At 57.6% G+C, this 18,024-nt stretch overlaps 1 protein-coding gene across 1 annotated transcript; it reads left to right on the top strand.

Annotated features, from left to right (window-relative positions):
* Window positions 1–1,781: 1,781 nt before the first annotated feature.
* Window positions 1,782–17,699, top strand: ECM1 (extracellular matrix protein 1). Its single transcript, XM_039513467.1, has 7 exons — window positions 1,782–1,962; window positions 10,712–10,798; window positions 11,481–11,815; window positions 12,597–12,989; window positions 13,647–13,867; window positions 15,595–15,682; window positions 17,189–17,699. The coding sequence occupies exons 1-7, from the start codon at window positions 1,902–1,904 to the stop codon at window positions 17,372–17,374; spliced, it is 1,371 nt and encodes a 456-aa protein (XP_039369401.1). The 5' UTR covers window positions 1,782–1,901; the 3' UTR covers window positions 17,375–17,699.
* The last annotated feature ends 325 nt before the right edge of the window (window positions 17,700–18,024 follow it).

The raw sequence follows: 18,024 nt of genomic DNA on the forward strand, positions 1-18,024 counted from the left end.
GTTATCAAAGGGAGTTGGGCACCTTGGAAATCCACTAGGCACCTTAGTACCCAGTTGGTGCCGTTTGTTGTGATGCTGGGCACTTAGGACACCGGAGAAGCTGGAGGCCGGCAGAGATGAAGGGAGGCTGGGGGGGTTGCAGGGCAAACCTGCTCCACAGTCACCCCGCAGCAGCAGCTCATGTCCCGGGGAACTGGGCCTGGCTCCCTGCTCCGGCCGTTGTGACCTGGCACACGTGTGTGTGCGTGTGTCACAGCCACACTTAGGTTTGGCTCAGCTGCCCCTCCATGACAGAGGTCACAACTCCGCTTGGTTTTTTTTGGGGGGGGGCTGTCAAATAGGAGGGTGGAGCAAAGGCCCCCACCCACCACGTGTCCCAGGCAGTTAGTGATGGGCAAAGTCTTGTGGCTAGAGCACTGGATTGAGACTCGGGAGTCCTGGGCTCTGTTCCCAGCTCTGACTGTGTGGCCGTAGGAAAGTCACAACCCTGCTGTGTGCCTCAGTTTCCCCACCTGTATAATGGGGAATGACCGTCCTTATTTGTCTTGTGGTAGCCCCATCAGAGCCTTGGTCGTGGCCCGGGACCCACTACTGTGTCAGGCACTGAACAAACACAGAAACCCAAGGGGCTCATTTAATTCCTCTTTCCTATGGCCCTGCCTCTTCCTATGGATTCCAATGCACCCTTGGGTGCCTTTGTGGAAGGGGTGTTTGGATAAAACATGAGTGACTGGGCTCAGTACAGGGCCTGGGGGGGACTCTCTGGCTTCTGCTGCACAGGAGTCAGACCAGATGATCTAATGGGCCCTTCTGGTCATAAACTCTGAAGAGGCCTCAGTTGAAGGTTGTAAACTCTTTGGGACAGGCCACAGGCACTGTCATTTTGTTCTGCGTCCTGCACCTCGCACCATAGGGTCCTGGGGCCATCACTGGGGCTGGCAGGTGATATCGTAATGCACAGAACAGGTGACGCTGTGTCAGGAATGAGGATCATGAGGCCTGGCAGAATTCAAATGTTCATTTTTGATAATTTCAACGGCTACTATCAGGATTCATTTTTAACCCTTTTCTCGTAGGTTTTTATCAGTTTAAATTTTCACTGTTGCAGGAAATTTATGGGTGTCAGGCTATTTTGTAATGACGGCAGGTGTTGTGCTTCAAAAAGTGAAAGCTTTATAAACTGTCAACAGAGCTTGCCAACATCCCCGGGCAAAACGGTTACAGTAAATATCCGTAAATCCACCCGTCGTGCCTGTCTTTACCGTTCACCTGCTGGCCCATTGGTAAGAACCCTAATGCAAAAATCCAAACCTCTGGGCTTTGACTGGTAAGTTCACAGACTGCATGTTTCTTACTTTGCCTGTCGATCATTATCCGTGTGTGTGCGGCAAAGTCCATCTTTACAGACATTTACCATAAAAAAAAATGTATATGAAATCCTTCCAAGCTAAGTATCACTATGTAGGGCCTCCCTAGTGGTTACAATCACCCCTGGAATTTGCATGCCAGTGTGCTGGAACACGTGTTTGATAATGGGGATCACATATGAACTAAGCATGACACACGCAGAGATGGGAGCTGAAGCATGTCAGTCATTTAGGCTTCTGCTCTTTCCATATGGGAGGATTGGCCGCTTGTTGGCATGTTGCCTTGTAAGATTATCTCAGATGGAAACCTCATTATGTTTTGGGGTATTTTCTTAGTGATTTAGGAAGCTGTGTACACTGCAGGGCGTGACTGCTGACGTCAAGCCCATGACTCAGCTTCACTCAGCTCTGTCAGCCTGACAGTATATTAAAGGCTCCGAAGGGGAGGAAACAAACAACAGCTCCACGGAGAAACCTCAGGCACAGAAATCACCAGTGCTGAGGGACGTGTCCTGAGCCACCTCGATCTTCGCCATGAGGGCTCCCGTGTTACTGCTCATCCCTTTGCTGTGCCTGGCCAGAGCGGCTCCGCAAGGTGAGTGCCCTGGTTCACGTGTGCAATTTTGTATACACTCGGCCTAGCTCCATCTGGGGCAGCTGTGTCTGGGCACAGCGGGGCTCAAGGTGGCAGATATAATAACCGTATTGCAAAGGAGGCCTCTCTAGGGTAACGGCCTCTGCTTTAGGGGGAGATCCCCCGCCAGTTCCTCCAGCCACGCCGTATGCTTCCAATTTACTGTCCACTTGTTTAGTTCCCAAGCTGCTGACTCGGGCGGAAAACTCCCAGTTACCGACCCGTCGCCTGTGGTTTTCTAGGACAGACTCTTCCGGAAAGGGACAATAGTGCAGAAAGCCAGGGAACAGCCAGTCCCGGCCGCTCCTTCCGTGTCTTTAGAGATAATGGTCTGATTTGGGGGGAGGTCACCGGTTTGAATCCAGCCCAGTAGGGATCGAATGTCTGTTGCCATTTGGTGGGTCTCAGCCCAGTTCCTGGGACAGTCCCAGTTCCTTTGTTGGGAACCTCAGCGGAAATGCCAGCTAGAGGATGAACATTTCCCCTGCTCCATGGAGACGGGGCCAGGCACGGGTAGGACAGGAAGCTTGCCCTGCTGGGACACTTGCTCTGTGGTTAGTCACCAGCCTCTCGGTCGCCTTCCTAGAAATTCACACGCAGGACAAGGCAGAGGAATCTCGTGCTTGTTATTCCAGGGCAGGCGTCCCTGCTGGCCCGCATGGGGGGCCGGTAGCCCCATGCAAGGCAGGAGCATGGGTTTCCTGGTGATGCTGGTCCCGTTTCCACGGAGATGTCACCTAGCAACACCAGAGAGACAGCATTGTCTCCCACCAGACCAGGATGGGTGGAGGGGGTGGCCGAGGCCTTCTCAGCCTGGGATGCCCGTTTAGCAAGACTGTAGGCAGAGGTGGCAACAAAAGTGACAAGATTTAGGGGGCCCCAAAATAACCTCCCCCCCAAATAGGTCGGGTTTTCCGAGGCGCACTCTGCACGGCTGGTCCCCGCCCTTTTCGCTGGCTCCCGTCAGACACCCAGAGCCAGGAGCTGCTCCTGAAAAGCCCAGGAAAATTCTGCCCTGCTTCGCTGTTAACCAACTCCTATCATCTTGCAAATCTTTATCAGCTCTCTGGTGATCCCAATGGCCCCTTCTGACCTGGGAATCCAGGAATCCGTATTCGGACCTGGGCAGGTTTTGAATACGGAGCATGGTCGGCTGGCTCCAGAGGAGGGGTCCAGGTCCCCCAGAGTGGGTGGACTGGGAGAGGCTAAGGCACGTTGAGCAGGAGACCCGCTAAAAAGAGAACATGGTGCCAGGTGTCTCAGAGGGGGGTGGCACATGGGGCAGTAGCCCCCCCCCCAGCACCGCGGCAGAACTCTGTTCTTAGCAGACTAGTTGGATTGGAGCTGGCGCGGGTACATCTCCCCCGGCTGGGATCGGGAGGGATGCGCTGCCAGCTTCCCCTCTCGGAGAAAGGAGCGGAAGGATTCCTGGCCGCCACTGTTATGTTTGCTCAGGTTAGATAAGACTTTAGTGGTTTTTCCAGCCGGTCCTTTGGTGGCGTTTGACGAGATCTGCAGAGTCCTTGGCACACAGCTCGGAAAAAGAGCCAGGATCCTCCGATGCTCACAGGCAGAGGGAGTTTAGAGGGGTAAAAGGGCTGTGCTGGGCAGCCCTGGGTCACAAGCTTTGTGCCCAGGCAGGGGCGGGTCGTGCCAGCCAGCTTCCTGCCTGCTCCGGTTGTGACCCTGACTGGTCGAGCTCCTGTGCAAACGCAGCTGTTTATTTAGGTGCCTTGGCTTGCTTGAAGATTGACAAAGGTATTTAGGTGCCTAAAGATGCAGATGGGAGCCTATAAGATTTGTGAACGTACCCTGCTTTGGTGCCCTACTCCAGGGGAGTTAGGCACATAACTCATTCAGGGGCTATTGTAAATTCAAGTCCGTGCCTTTGGCCTCGAGTCCCGTTTTTGCCATGCTGGTCTCTCTCTCGGATACGTATCTGGCCCCATCACTGAGCATGTCACAGTCTTTAATGGATTTATCCTCACGTGCCCCTGTGGGGTAGCACTGGGCTATTATCCCCATTGAACAGGTGGCTAAACTGAGGCACGGAGCAACTAAGTGACTCGCCCAGGGTCAGACAAGGAGTCTGTGGCAGAGCAGGGAATGGACCGCTGGGTTCCTAAGTCCAAGGCTACAGCCCACCCTCCCTCTCTTGACTGAAGCCAGGGGGAGCTAGCGGCACCTCAGACAGTCCTACGTGGCTGGCCCCCATGTCATTGAAATTGTGACCTGAATGCCCCAGCCCAAGGCCTGGGTCCCACCCCCCTCATTATCGCCTGCTAAATATCTCGGGCAGCAGCTCCACAACCTTCCCAGGCTTCCTGCTCCTGCCTCAGGAATGTCATAAATAAATTGCTCCTGGGTCATCACAGTCTCCCAAAAGTCTAAGTGCAAATAACCCCCAGCTGAACGAACTGAGCGCATGGAAACCAAGGCGGCCCAGCAACAGCCAGAGGCTCCCGCATTGCTGGCCTGCAGGGCATGAAAAAGGCAAAGGAACCTGGCTAGCTCTCCCATGATAATGTGTTAGGTGCTGTACGTGTACCCAGGAAGAGACAGGGCCTCATGAAACGTGTGCTGAATGGTCCCCGGGTGGTTCTGTGTGCAGCGCCTGACATAATAGTGAGGCCCTGGTCTGTGACTGGGGCACTTAGGCGCTACTGCAATACAAATAAATAGCAATCAGGATCATTGTCCCCATGTTACAGATGGGGAAACTGAGGCACAGAGTAGGGAAGTGACTCTCCCAGGGTCACGCAGCGAGTCAATGACGGACCCAGGAATAGAACCCAGGAGTCCTGACTCTGGCTACAGTAACAGTTAGAAGAGAGGTAATTGCTGCTCATGGTTGAGTGCCCAGTCAATCCCAACACCAAAGTGCTAAACTATGGGGAATGTAAAAAAACCCATCTCATGCTTCAGGGTACAAAACAATCACCGCTGGGGTCAGGAAGGCAGCCCGCTGCTCTGTGTATGCAGCATGGCACAGCTGGACCTGTGCATTGTGGTAGCTGTTACTGGCCCCTGCCAGGGACATGATCCAGGGCTGGGTGCACCACGGGTGGTCCCCATGTCACTATAGTCACATTGTGCCCCAAGCCAACCAGTAACTAAGTCCAGAGCTTCCAGGCAGACTTTAGGCAGTCGTACACTATACGTACCCATCTCTCTAGGTTCTTCTCTGGTGCCCATCATTGCGGTATCTGTTCACCTGCTCAGCAGAATCATTAGTTAGGAATCAACAAGTGGGGTTTGATTCTCCCCCTCCACAAGAAAAATTTCACAATCTGTGATCGTGAGCGTTTCCAAAGGGCCGGGTTACCTGCATGGGGACCTTGGCCAGAAGGTGACCATGGGGCGTCTCAGCATGTGTGTGGGTAAGAAATAGAAATAGGATAAACTTCAGGCTGAGTAGCAGGAGCCCTTTCCTAGCAGTGACGTCTCCGGTTGTGGGAGCCCCATTGCTTGGGTTATTTTAGAATCGACAGGACTGAGCCCCAGAGACTATAATAAAGAATCAATCCCTGCCCTGTTGAGTTCACAGTCTAACTAGACAAAGGGTGGGAGAAAGCAAAGGTTATTCTGCCCATTTTACAGATGATATTAATCTTTAGCTCTTACGTGACATTTCTCATCAGCAGATCTCAAAGTGCTTTACAAAGGTGGTCAGTGTCATCACCCAATCTTACATGGGAGAAACTGAGGCACGGGGAAGTGAAATGGCTTGCCCAGGGTCACCCAGTAGGCCAGTAGCAGGGCCAGGATAGATTGTAGGTCTCTTGAATCCTAGCCCAATGCGCTATCCGCTATGCCACACTTCTCCCTATTAAGGAGAAACTGAGGCATACAGCGATCACATGACTTGCTCAAGGCCACGTGGACAGTTGGTGGCAGAGTCAAGAATCCAGGTCTCCTGAGTCCCCACCCAGTGCTCTCCTCACAAGGCTTTTCCCATCACTAACTGCTGTGAATATCCCCGGCTCCCCTATGTCAATCTCTCCCCTCCACGCAGCACAGCTCGGCTCTGTTCGGAATCTCTGATTCAGACAGTCTCTAAAATGTTGATCCGCCATTGGCGGTTGCCATATCTGCTTGTGTCAATAGGAGATTCCATCTCGTTAATTGCGGTTTGGCTTTGGGGCCCTAACGATGACACACCCCGAAGCTTTGTATTCAATAATGGTTTCTTACACAACAGGCCTTTTGGCATTTTTGCTTTTGGAAAAATCCTGGCAGGGTCTTTCGTCTAGTTCAGTGGTTTTCAGTCTGTGCTCCGTGGACTCCTGGCAGTCCGCAGACCATGTCAAACTTTTTCAAAGGGGGCCCCTTCTAAATTTGAAACTTCTTAAGGGTCCGCAAATGATAAAAGGTTGAAAACCGCCGGCCTTGCTGATTTTCTTGCATCTGTTATCTCAGGCTCTGGTCCTGTGCTCTGGGGCTTCGAGCGTTTTGTGTCAGTGTAGCCTGCGGGATTGGACCCAAGTAATGAAAACTCCTAGATTCCAAGGCCAGAAGGGACCAGTGTGATCATCTAGTCTGACCTCCTGGATAACCCCTGCCAGAGAATCTCATCCAGTTACCCCTGTATTGATCCCAGTAACTTGCATTTAACTAAAGCATCTTGCAGAAAGGCAAGTCTGGATCTGGATCAATGTATCTATTTGCTGTATTGATGCACTCTCGTTGCTTTCTGATCTCTGCACCGCCTTGGATTTAAAAACACGCAGCTGTGCAGAGACTCCTTGACACGGCCGACACGGAGGTCATTGCACAAACCCTTATGCCCATGCTTAACTTTACTCATGCGCGGAGTCTCACCAGGTTCCTGGCACCCCTGAGCTCAGTGGGATGACTCAGGAGTCAGGGGGCAGGCAGGATACGCCACCCTTAGGGAGGGGGCATGGCCATGGAGGAATCCATCCAAAGCCCTGGCCAGCTCGAGTGAGGTGCCAGCCTTCTGTTTCTGTACCTGTCTTCTGTGAACCCCATTTTCTCAGGACGCGGCTGATCCTCGCCATAAACTCCTTGGGAGAGGGAAGATCTAGGCCTCGTGTGCCTTTGAGACAAAGGGGAGAGGGGTGGGAAGCCAGCGCCCCCGGTTTGCAGCAGTGGGCGGTTCGGTGCAAATGTTAACACGGAGCTGGGAACGCCTGGGTTCTCATCCCCTGATTGACACTGGGATTGGCTCCCTTTCCCCCTGTGTACCAGGAAGGATACTCACTGTTCCCAGCACAGGGGGAAGGAGGATTAGGCAATATTTGCTCAGGGATTGGAAGAGGCTAATTGCTGTCTAAGTGCAGAGCATCTGGCGATCCCCAGGGGCAGGGCGGGTGCAGTAAGGCAAAGCAGGTTGGACCAGTCTGTTTGCAGAGACGGGCATGCTTGGATCCGTTATCGCACCTATAGTCTCTATAGGCCCAGCTGAGATTAGGGCCTTCGGGGCGCTGCACAGACCCAGAGTGATACATTGACAATCCAAGTAGACAACTGGTGGGAGGCAGAACAGAGCCAGCACACGACTTGCCTAGAATCGCGGCTCTGCCTCAGCGCAGGGGGCTGGACTTGATGCCTTCGCAAGGTCTCTTGGTTCGATGCACCCACGCAGCAGGGGCGTGGCAGGGCCGGGAATCTGAACCCAGCTCTCTAGGTTGTTAGGCCATTTACCCTTTTGGCTCCTCACTAGCTATAGATCTGCTCTGTTATCAATTGAGTGAAAAGATGTGAGCGGTTGAGTAAGGGAGGCCTCTGGAGAGGAACAAAGGGGTTTGCCTCCCAGGATCAGAGCCCAGGTCCATCCGATCCAGTTCCCTCTGTCAGAGGTTAGTAGGGGGCTGAAAACTGCTGCACAGGAGGGATTCTCTCATGGCTTTAGGGCCAGAGCCTGCTCCTTTTGCAGTCGATGGGAGTTTTGCCATTGGCTTTCGTGGACCAGGCCCGTCAGGATGCGACTTTTAGAGCTGGCTGGAAAATGGGCTTTTTCCCCCCATAGAAAATCTTGACTTTTTGGTGCAAAGCTGCAAAAATTTTGATTTGAAAATGCTGCCCCAGTGCCTCATGGGAGTTGTAGTTTTGGTGCCTCAGTTTCCTACTCCCAGCTGGACTACATCTCCCAGGATGCACCACAGTGCTGCCATGCTGAGCCACCCAGGTTGCAGCCTGGGAGTCCCCTGGCGACTGAACGGAAGGTGGAGTCCAGCTGGGACCTGGCCCATGGAGGAGGCAGGGGGCATTCAGTGCCCAGGCCACAAATCCCATGAGGTCCTGCAACAGCATTTCCAAATGGAATTTTCTGCTGACTTTGCTGGTCTGGGGGTTTTGAATGCAAAAGTCACATTGCCGGCAGGAGGCAAATGCGTGCTGTGAAAAACACTGTTTGCTCAAAAAGCCAATTTTCCCTCAAAAAACGGTGTGAAGAGAAAATCCACTCCCCCCGCCCCCCGCGTTCAGTTACTCTCCACGCTGGTCCCTTCTCTCACATTCTACATCCTTATCTGGTGCTGTGTTTTTTCTTTTCTTTTCCTTTTTTTCTTTTGTGTATTACCTGGCCTGGAGCTCCTCACTTCACTCATCTCCCAGGCCTAACCCTGGCACCCTGGGTATGAAACCTGCCAGGTCACTCATTAGTTGCTCCTTTCACCCATCTGTGCCTCAGTTTCCCCTGTCTCTAATGGGGATAATGGTGCCAGCCTCACAAAGGAGGCTGTGATGCCGCCAGGAGTTTTCACCACTGCCAACCCCAAGCATTTAAAACTCATGACTCAGGCCTAAAAAAACTCATGAGCACTAGTGCAAAGTGGGTGTGAAACACTGCCAGGTAGCACTTTGCACGGGCGTGAATGACGGCATGAGATGCAAGAAACCAGGCCTCTGGGTTCTGCACCTCTGTGGCGGAGCCGCCCTATTGCTAAGGGGATCTGAGTCCTGGTACTTCCGCTAAGCTCTCGCTCCGGGAGTCAGCAGGGGACTTCCCCTGAGGGCAGAGCGTCCCATCGCTGCCTCCTGCAGGGTTTCTTGCACCTTCCTCTGGAGCCGCTGGTATCTGCTCCTGGCCAGCCAAGGGCTCCCTTCCACTGGAAGCAGCATCTCTCAGCTAATCAATGCTCTGCCCTGGCAGAGGCCTGGGGCATTGGCATGAGCTTGGGCTCTCCTGTGCACGGCCGGTTACTCTCCTGGGGACTGAAATGTTTAGTTGAGCTGGAGTCGCTGGCGCAGTCGAGAGGTTGCAGGGTGAAACGTGCTGCACTATGGAACACGGGAAGCCAGGCAGGGAGCCGGTCCGGTCCCTTCTGACCGTACGCTCTGCGCAGTCCTGCCCCGGCGTCTCCTTCCCCTTCCTCCTGCTGCAGCTGCGTGAGCCGGAGTAAAGCTGAGCTGTCCCTGCGAGCAGCCGTTCTCCCCACGCTTTGCCCTTGTGCCGACCTAATGCACGAGTGGCCCAGTGGCACAACCCGGGCAGCTGGAGGCTGCAGATACTGCTGTGCCCCAATCCCGACCCGCAGCCCCCTGCTATCCAAACCCTGCGCTTCCCACACACCCCTCTGCCACTGCTCCTCAATCCCGACTCACAGCCCCCTGCTATCCAGCCTGTGCCTGCTGCTCAGGGTGAGTGGGTGGTGTGTGGATTAACCTGTGACTAATGCAGACCTGGTTAAGGTTTCCCATCGCTGGGTTTATCTCCTCATCCTCTGTCTGACTATGCTGATTACCAGCCGCTTTTCCAGGAAAGGGGATTAACAGCATTTAAGTGGGGATGGGCCCAGAGCTGGGGTGGGGGGAGGGCTGGCGTAGCGCCATCACTCACTCTGAGGTCCCCCGGGTCCTGCCAGTGGGGCCAGTAGGGTGACCAGACACCAAGTGTGAAAAATCGGGACACTTTTTGTTTCTGGGTAGTGGGGGGGAGTATAGTTGTGTATATGAGATAAAGCCCCTAATATGGGGACATCTGGTCACCCTAGTTGCCAGTTCTGGCAGTTTGATCACAAATGTCACAATCATTGGTGTTTCCCATAAAGCCCCAGTTCCCGGAGTCCTGGGATTATGGGAGAGTCTCTGCTTTTTTTTTTTTTTTTAAATAAGAAAGTTTCTAACCCTGGCGGTTGGGAGAAAAGCAGGAAAACACGTCTCCCCACCCCCGCCAGCGGCTAACCTTTACAGCCAAAAGGGACAATCAGCTTGGCTGGCCCTTCCTGGCCTCAGTGCGAAATGCTGCTGAGGGGACCTCAGTGTCACAGGGCTGGCATCTCTTGAGAGCTGGAGATCTTCTCAAAGCCCCAGCTCCTGGAGTCAGGGGACTTTGGCGAGTGTTTCTGTATGGCTTAGGGCATTAGCTAGAACGTGGGAAACCCTGGGTCAGTTCCTTACTCAGCTACAGACCCTTGTGTGACCTTAGCCTCTGTGCCTCAGTTTCCCCAGCTGTACAATGAGGTAATAGCCCTGCCCTGCCCTGCATTGCGGGGCCACTGGGCAGGGCTCTGGGCCCTACTGAGGAAAAGGCTGTATAACCGCAAGGGACGACTCTTACTCGCCTTCTAGCTCTTGGGGGCACAGAGAAAAGCCACAGAGCAGGACCCCCGAGGGCTCAGGCCTCAGGCCGCCAAGAAAGGGACCCCCCCCCATTAGATCTTGTGATTTCTGAGCCAGACCCCTGATCTCCTGGCATGGCGGCGCTGGGTCCAGCCGCTCACCGCGTCCTTTGTTCCTCTCCCAGATGGCCAAGAGTTGCTGCCCGACGCAACAGCCGAGGACCTGGTCCAGAGCGAAGTGATCCCGGAGCTGCCCCTGGACTTCGAGCAAAGTGAGCCAGGAGGAGGGCACTGGCCCTTCCAACTTCTCCTGCCCTGCCGGGCGGGTTCCACTGGGTGACACCGGCCCCGGCTGGGGAATCCCGGGCGGAAGGGGCAAGCACTGGGTGTGGGGTTGGGGGAAGCAGCATCCAGGCCATGCCAAATGGTGCTCCCTCCCCGCGGATAACCTGGGGCCCTGGCTCTGTCCAAAGGGGCTGGGATCTGGCCGTGTTACCCTGCTCCGTGGGCTGGCTCACTCGCTCCCCTGCTTCATTAGGGGCAGTGGGTCCAGTTTGGGTCCAGTCCTGGCTCCGCCTAGCACGCTTCTTTGGGGCCAGAGTCGGGAGCAGCATCCCAGTGCGGCCGGGCCAGAGCCATACCCACCTCCCACCGCAGAGCGCGCCTGAGCTCCCGGCCACTCCCACTGATGTGCGGCCCCCTCTGGGGTGGAGCTCAGCAGCTGTCGGCCAGGGATTTAGGGAGGCTGAAGGATGTGGCCCCAGGGGGTCAGGATGGAACTGGGGGGGGGACGAGCGCCCCCTGGAGGGTGGTCTCCGGTCCTAGTTTAGCTTCCTCGCCTTTGCTCCCTCCCAATGTGAGCCGGGAATGGGACGGGCTGACAGGACCCCCGGGAGGCCGGGCGGGGCCTGGCCCTGATTGCAGGCTTGTGAACTCGCTTTCCCTCCGCCGTAGGGCCCATCCTGGTCCGTGGGACCCCTCTGGCCGGGGCGGCCGTGCTGCAGACCAGAGTCGGAGGCTCCCGCGTCACCATCTGTGGCGACGGCCCCTCCTGCCGGGCCCAGCCCTGGGGTCACAAGCTGGACGGCTTCCCGCCGGCCCGCCCCAGCGCCAGCAACATCGACAACATCTGCCTGGAGGGGAGGAAGAAGGTGTCGTACGGGCCCACGAGCCTGCCCCAGACGGGATTCTCCCACCTCAAGCGCCAAGGCGACGCCATCAACCTCCTGGAGGCCGGCCTGGAGCGGTGCTGCCTGCAGGCCGAGCGCCTGGGCTGCGCGGAGAGCGCGGTGAGTCCCTGGGCTCCAGCACCCGGACTGAGCTCTGGAGTGGGGGTGGGCACTGTACGTCCCTACACCTGCCCTGGGAGAGACGGTCCCTCCCCCGCAGGCCAACGAGACAAAGGGCGGGAGGGGAAACTGAGGCACGGGGGTGGGCGTGACGTGGCCAGAGTCCATGGCAGAGCCAGCAACTAAACCCAGCTCTCCAAAGTCCTGGCCTGTTGCCCTAATCACGAGGCCGCGCTGCCCCTCTCTCAAGGAAGGATGCTGTGAGGGATCACTAGGGTGGGGGAGAGGCTTCGGGATAGCGCAGGAAACAGCCCCACTGAGAGACCTAGAGCCATTCGCAAGGCTGGTGATAGGGCCTGGAGAGCCAGGCCTGGGTCCCCAAGGCGGGCACAGCACGGGCACTGCGGGATTCCCTGGAGGGGGACCCCTCTCGCTATGCCAGGGGAGCGCCGTCTCCAGGGGCCATTCAGCCCTCGCCCTCTGGGCTGCGGCTGCCAGCCAGGGGCAGACTGTGTGGGCTGGGAGCCGGACAGAGACCTGGCAAACGCATCCCAGCAGCCGCCCGCCGCTGAGCTGCGGCTGCTCCCAGCTCGGGCGCGACGGAGGGGAAGCCGGCCACCTGGAGGGCAAAGTGTGCCTTGCCCCGAGCCGGGACGGGTTCTGGGGTGGGTGGAGGGCATGGGTGGGAGGTCTTGCCAAGGGTGAGGGGGGCTCTGGGGTGTTGGAGGGGCTCTGGGCCCCCACTGGGACGTCCCACTGACTCCCGCCCTCCCTCCGGCAGTGGAAGGAAGCCCTGGAGCAGTTCTGTGACAACGAGTTCTCGGTGAAGACCAAGCACCACCACTGCTGCAAGCGGGAGGGCACCGACCGGGAGCTCTGCTTCGCCAGCGAGGCCCCGAACCCCAGCTACGACCTTAACGTCGCCAGCTCCGCGCCCCCCAGCGTCAGGCTGTGGCCCGGGCTGCCCGAGATCTCCTTCCCGCCCGGCGAGCCCACCGCCAGCAACATCAAGAACATCTGCAGGCTGCGCAAGTTCCGGCCCGTCTACCTGCCCAGCTCCATCCCCGCCACGGGCTACGGCTGGCTCCAGCGCCAGGCCCGCGCCGTCACCCGCCTGGAGAACGACTTCAAGAAGTGCTGCAAGAACGAGGACGTCGGCTGTGCTCACGCCGCGGTGAGGGGGGGGCTCGGCACGGGGCTGGGGGGGACAAGCCCGAGGGAGGGGGGCAGTGGGTGCCAATCCCAAGGGGCCATCGGCGAGGGGGGGAGTTTCTCCCAGCCCAGCCTCCCTGGCTGTTGGTCTGTGTTCAGTCCCGGGGCTGGGGGGGGCGATGGGGTTTGTTACATTGTGTTCTCTCCCCTCCCCCTCCCCCCCGGGCCCCATTTTCATATAAAGCCCGGAGGGGGCTCTGCCTGGCCCATTTCTGTTCTGGCAGGAGCAGGAATGACTGGGGGGCCAGGCTGGCTCCCCGGCTGGCTCTGTGCTGGGTACAGATCAGGTGCTAAACAAATGGGATCCCGGGGGCATTCCAGGAACCAGGAATATTCGGGGGCTTTCGGTCACACCTGGAAGGCCCCGACTTGAGCTCAGGGCTCAATGGTGCCGCCCAGCCACGGAGACACTCCCCGCCCCAAAGAGTTCAGCCGGTGGCTAGACAAAGGCAGGGTTATTATCCGAGCCCAGGCTGACCCATGAGGGCAGTGGCAGAGCTGGGAATGGGACCCAGGCGTCCTGCGTCCCACGCTGCAGCCTCAGCCGCCCGTCCAGCCTCTGGCACTGGCAGAATTGTGGCCTGTTCCCTCTGTACATGGCTTCTCTTGCTCTCTCTAGTGGGAGAAGGCCCTGGCTCAGTTCTGCAAGCAGGAGCTGTCGGTGAAGACCAAGCCCCACCAGTGCTGCAAGGAGGCTGAAGGCAAGGCCAGGTTCAGCTGTTTCTCTAGCCAGGCCCCAAACCCGGCCTACGACAAGGAGATCCAGGCTGTCACCCTGGGGGTGGTGACCCCGGCGCTCCTGGACGTGCTGTGCGGGGAAATCAAGCTCTTCACCAAACAGTGAGTGTGACCCGCTCGGCCAGGGACCCGCAGACATTCACCAGGCCTCCTGGGTTATTAGCTTCCCCTGCTGGAGAATGGGGACGTCGAAACACAAGAGACTTGCCCAGGCTCACAAACGGAGCCAGCAGCAGAGCAGAGAAGCCAGGAGTTGTCCTGAACTCCTAATCCCCATCCTCCCTTCCCAGAGCCGGGAGCAGAACCCAGGAGTCCTGACTCCTAGCCCCACCCCTGCTCTACCCACTAGACCCCACTCCCTCCTAGCACTGGGACTAGAACCCAGGAGTCCTGACTCCCAGCCCCACCCCTGCTGTACCCACTAGACCCCACTCCCTCCTGGCACTGGGACTGGAACCCAGGAGTCCTGACTCCCAGCCCCACCCCCGCTCTGCCCACTAGACCCCACTCCCTCCTAGCACTGGGACTAGAACCCAGGAGTCCTGACTCCCAGCCCCACCCCCGCTCTACCCACTAGATCCGTCAGGTAGGCTCGCTGTGACTGTTGCCACCTGTAATGCCTGAGCAGCGCAGGGCAGTGGCCTATAGAAAGATAAAGGGGCCTGGGAAGGAATTAATCCAGCCTGCCCCAGGTGGTGGCAAAACAGAGGCTTAATTTCTGGGTTAGCAGTTGGATTAGCGAGCCTGCAGCGCCGCCTTCTGGCCATGAGGAAAGATGCAAATCCCCCCGTATGGGGTTTTTCCAGCCGGGGTTTGCTCTGATTACAGGCAGCTCGTTTTCGCTCCAGGCGAGCAGGCCAGGCACGAATTATTTAGCCAGAGTAGAATCCCATCCACACCTCTCACCCCTCCGCTCCCCACCACGTGCTCCATGCCCCGGTGCGAGCCTCGCCGTGGGATTTTCCTGGTGCGAGGGGAATTGCTGGCAGTGGGGCTTTGCCGGGAGTGAGGAACAGGCCAGACCCCCGGCTGATGTAGGTCAGCGCAGCCCCATTGACTCCACCTGTTTTGCTCTCTCCACTGAACGTCCTGATGAGGAAACAGACCAGGAAGATCCCACTTGCTGTCCAAGCCCAGGTGGCTTCTATGGAACAGCAGTGACCTGGCGAGCAAGGCCCAGGCCAGGGAGCCGAGAGACCCGGGACCTGGCTCTCTGTTGCATTTACACCAGTGTAAAGCGCTGATCTGGTTCGGTGGCATGTTACATGCACTTTGCATTCGCTTGGCAGGGGTGTAAATGACAAGCCCAGGTGCCGTGTGATGGAGAAGCTATTCTGGTCTCTGCCACAGGCGTCCGTCTGCAACCTTAGGCAAATCACTTAAACTTTCCGGGCCAGATCTTCAGATGGGCTCAACTTGAAGCTGGTGGAGCGCCACTGAAATCTCCCCAGGCGCTTTACAGGGTTCACACACCTGCCGCCGAAATGCAGCCGCCTCTGGGGAGGAATGCTGCAGCTGTTTAACAGCGCACAGCAGCGTGATGCTGCGGTTTACAACGGGAAGTGCATAAGAATGCAGCATCCGATTGACTCCACCTGGAGAATTTAGGGAGGCAGGACATAATTCAGTGAGGTAGTATTTAAATACGGATTCTCCGTGACTGCAAAAGAACAGTTTCATGTCTCCACCAATAGGGGGTCACCTCTGGCAGCGCAGCGCCCTCTAGAGCATGATGCTGGGTATATTCCAGTACTCGCCAAACAGGCTGCTGGTTAGCCCAAGCCCTGAGCTCCAGCCATGGGTACAAACTACTCTCTTCTTGTTACCAGGAAACCAATCCCAGACTTGATCCAGAGCATCACGGAGCCTTGCTGCAGCCTTCAGGGTGAGGAGAGGACTCAGTGTGCAGAGAAAGAGGTGAGTGCAAGGGAGGGGGGGGCTGTGGTTATCAAATAGACCCTGCTGTAGGCACACAACGTGGCGATTAAAAGGCTGGGGAGCCGTGGCATTGCTGCCCTGGGCGGAGAGAGGAAGGATGGTGCAATGGTCAGGGCGGCTCCTCTGTGACGCCCAAGACCTGGGTTCAATTCCTGCCTTGCCAGACTCCCCGCGTGACCTTGGGATGTCACTTCACTCTCTGTCTCTCTGGGGCTCAGTGCGGGTAGTGGTGAGGCCCTGCCTCCCGGCGGGCCCGGCAGGGTAAATACCAAGAGGTGCTCAGATACTGGGAGCCAGGCAAGGACCTCAGCTAGAAGCAGTGTTAGTAACGGGAGACGTGTCTACACACAAGTCCGCACCGCCGAGGTCAAGGACAGCTTAGACCAGGTGAGGGCTGCTGTCCCCTAGGAGCTCACTTTGGCCGTGGGGTGTGAAAAACCCACCCCAACGAGAGCCGGAGCGGTGCCGGCCTCAACCTGGTGCAGACGATGCCGGGCCGACTGCCTCTCGGTGTCTAGATCTGCCACTGGAGCGGTCTAGGTGTAGACGGACCCTGAGGCTTTGCCTGGTTTGTGCTCTGGGGGGGAACCCTCCTGTCTCAGTGGCTCGTTACCTGCAGGGCTGCTGGACAAATTCACACCTCTGTCATTTCTGCTAAACCAAACCATGCTGGAGTGAGGGCAGCCGGGTCCGGACCAGCATTGGTTTGATTCAGGTTGGCTTAGAAAGCACCTTACCCTCCTCCCCCCGGGTGAGAGATCTGGCATCCCAGGGGCGGTGCGTGAATCGCTGCAGGTGGACCTGGGTATCTGGGTGACCTCATGTAACCTGGCGGCCTGTACCTCCTGCCAGTGCCCCCTGCCCCTAGATCTAAGTGTTAAGGTCACAGCAGGCTGGCACCACTTACCCTTGGACTCGCATGGGCTTGGCAGGAGCCCCAGCCTGGCTGAGCAGCGCAGCCACCGTCTCCCCCGATCATAACACCTGGCTGTGAAACCCAGGCCTCCCCCGTTCTGCACGGCGCTCGGGATCGGAGCTTTGGTTTCCTCTGGCACAGGGGGTTGAAAATGGGCGCTGGCTGGCTGGGGAAAGGGGGAGGTTGGAGGTGAGCCGCCCCGCACACTGAATCGCTGCAGGCTTTTGTTTGCAAAGATGAGCCACTGCTTGTGTTATTTTGGAACGGGGGGGAGGGAAGGGGTGAAATGTGCTGTGAGGACTCCCCTGGGGTGAGGGTGCAGGGAGATGGTGTTTCAGAGCTCAGGACATGCCCATTACCGGGGAGGTGGAGGGAGTTTATCCCCATAGTACAAAGGCAGGAAACTGAGGCACAGAGACGGGAAATGGCTTGTTCAGGGTCATGCAGAGAGACATTGGTGCCGCTGGAGGTAGAACCCAGGAGTCCTGACCCCTAGTGCCCTTGGGTGACTGACTTGCTGCGTGTCCCAGGCCTCGGCTCTAACCGCCTCTGCACGCTGCTCTCCCCAGAAAGCCCGTTCCATCGCCGCCCTGTGCACCACCCAGAAGGACTCCTGGAAGGACAAGGATCAGTGCTGCTCCCAGGAGGAGGAGGACGACAGAGCCGACTGCTTCAATGCCAGCTACCTGGCCAGCATCTTCCTGGCCAGCACGGGCCTGGGGCAGGTCCCCAGCGAGCCGAGTGCGGCCCCCTAAAAGGACAGAAAGACCCAGAACTGTCTCCCTGGCGCGTTCGTGTATCACTGACCCCCCTTCTCCCCCGCGCTCCCCCCAGCTGTTTCCAGCCCCGAGCTGGGCGGCAGCTGGCCGTTGCTGTCCTGGCCTTCGCTCTCCAAGAACGGGAGCACGGAGGAGATGCTTGAGGGATTCCGCCCGCGCTTGGCTCTCTTCTGGATTGTGTTTTAACGCCGATCCCCTCCAATCCCCATCCCCCGGGGTGGCAGCAACAGATGAGCCCAGGTTCTTGTGTCCCATCCCCCCAGCCCTGTATCCTGCCTGACCCCCCCCCACAAACCGCCCCCCCTCCCCCCCCCCCCCGTTGCAAGCTGTGGCCCTCTCTTCTGCAACACGTTTGCAAAAGGCCCTTAACGCGGGTTGATTCCTTCACGGAGACGGGAGAGCGAGGAGGCTTTGAGATGGGAGCTGAGTGGGTGGGTTTGGTGGCACCTGACAGCCGGCGCCCCCTACTGGCCGGCTTGGAGCTTTCGGGCGGCGAGAGGCAGCCATCCAACCGGCTGGCTGGCGGCTCTCTGGGAGCGTGAGACGGAGCAGCAGGCTCCAGCCCTGGCTGGGATCTGCGCTCTGGGGTCCTTCTGAGAGCTGATTCAGAGCAGCGCGTCCAAGGG

Source organism: Mauremys reevesii, linkage group 24 (assembly GCF_016161935.1).
Source record: "Mauremys reevesii isolate NIE-2019 linkage group 24, ASM1616193v1, whole genome shotgun sequence".
Lineage (NCBI taxonomy): Eukaryota > Metazoa > Chordata > Testudines > Geoemydidae > Mauremys > Mauremys reevesii.

What these genes read in the sequence shown, in the direction of transcription:
- ECM1 (XM_039513467.1), top strand. Translation starts at nt 1,902, where the DNA reads ATGAGGGCTCCCGTGTTACTGCTCATCCCTTTGCTGTGCCTGGCCAGA. An exon ending in GCCCCTGGACTTCGAGCAAA is followed by an intron (nt 10,799 to 11,480) that starts GTGAGCCAGGAG and finishes CCTCCGCCGTAG; the next exon opens with GGCCCATCCTGGTCCGTGGG. An exon ending in TCGGCTGTGCTCACGCCGCG is followed by an intron (nt 12,990 to 13,646) that starts GTGAGGGGGGGG and finishes TGCTCTCTCTAG; the next exon opens with TGGGAGAAGGCCCTGGCTCA.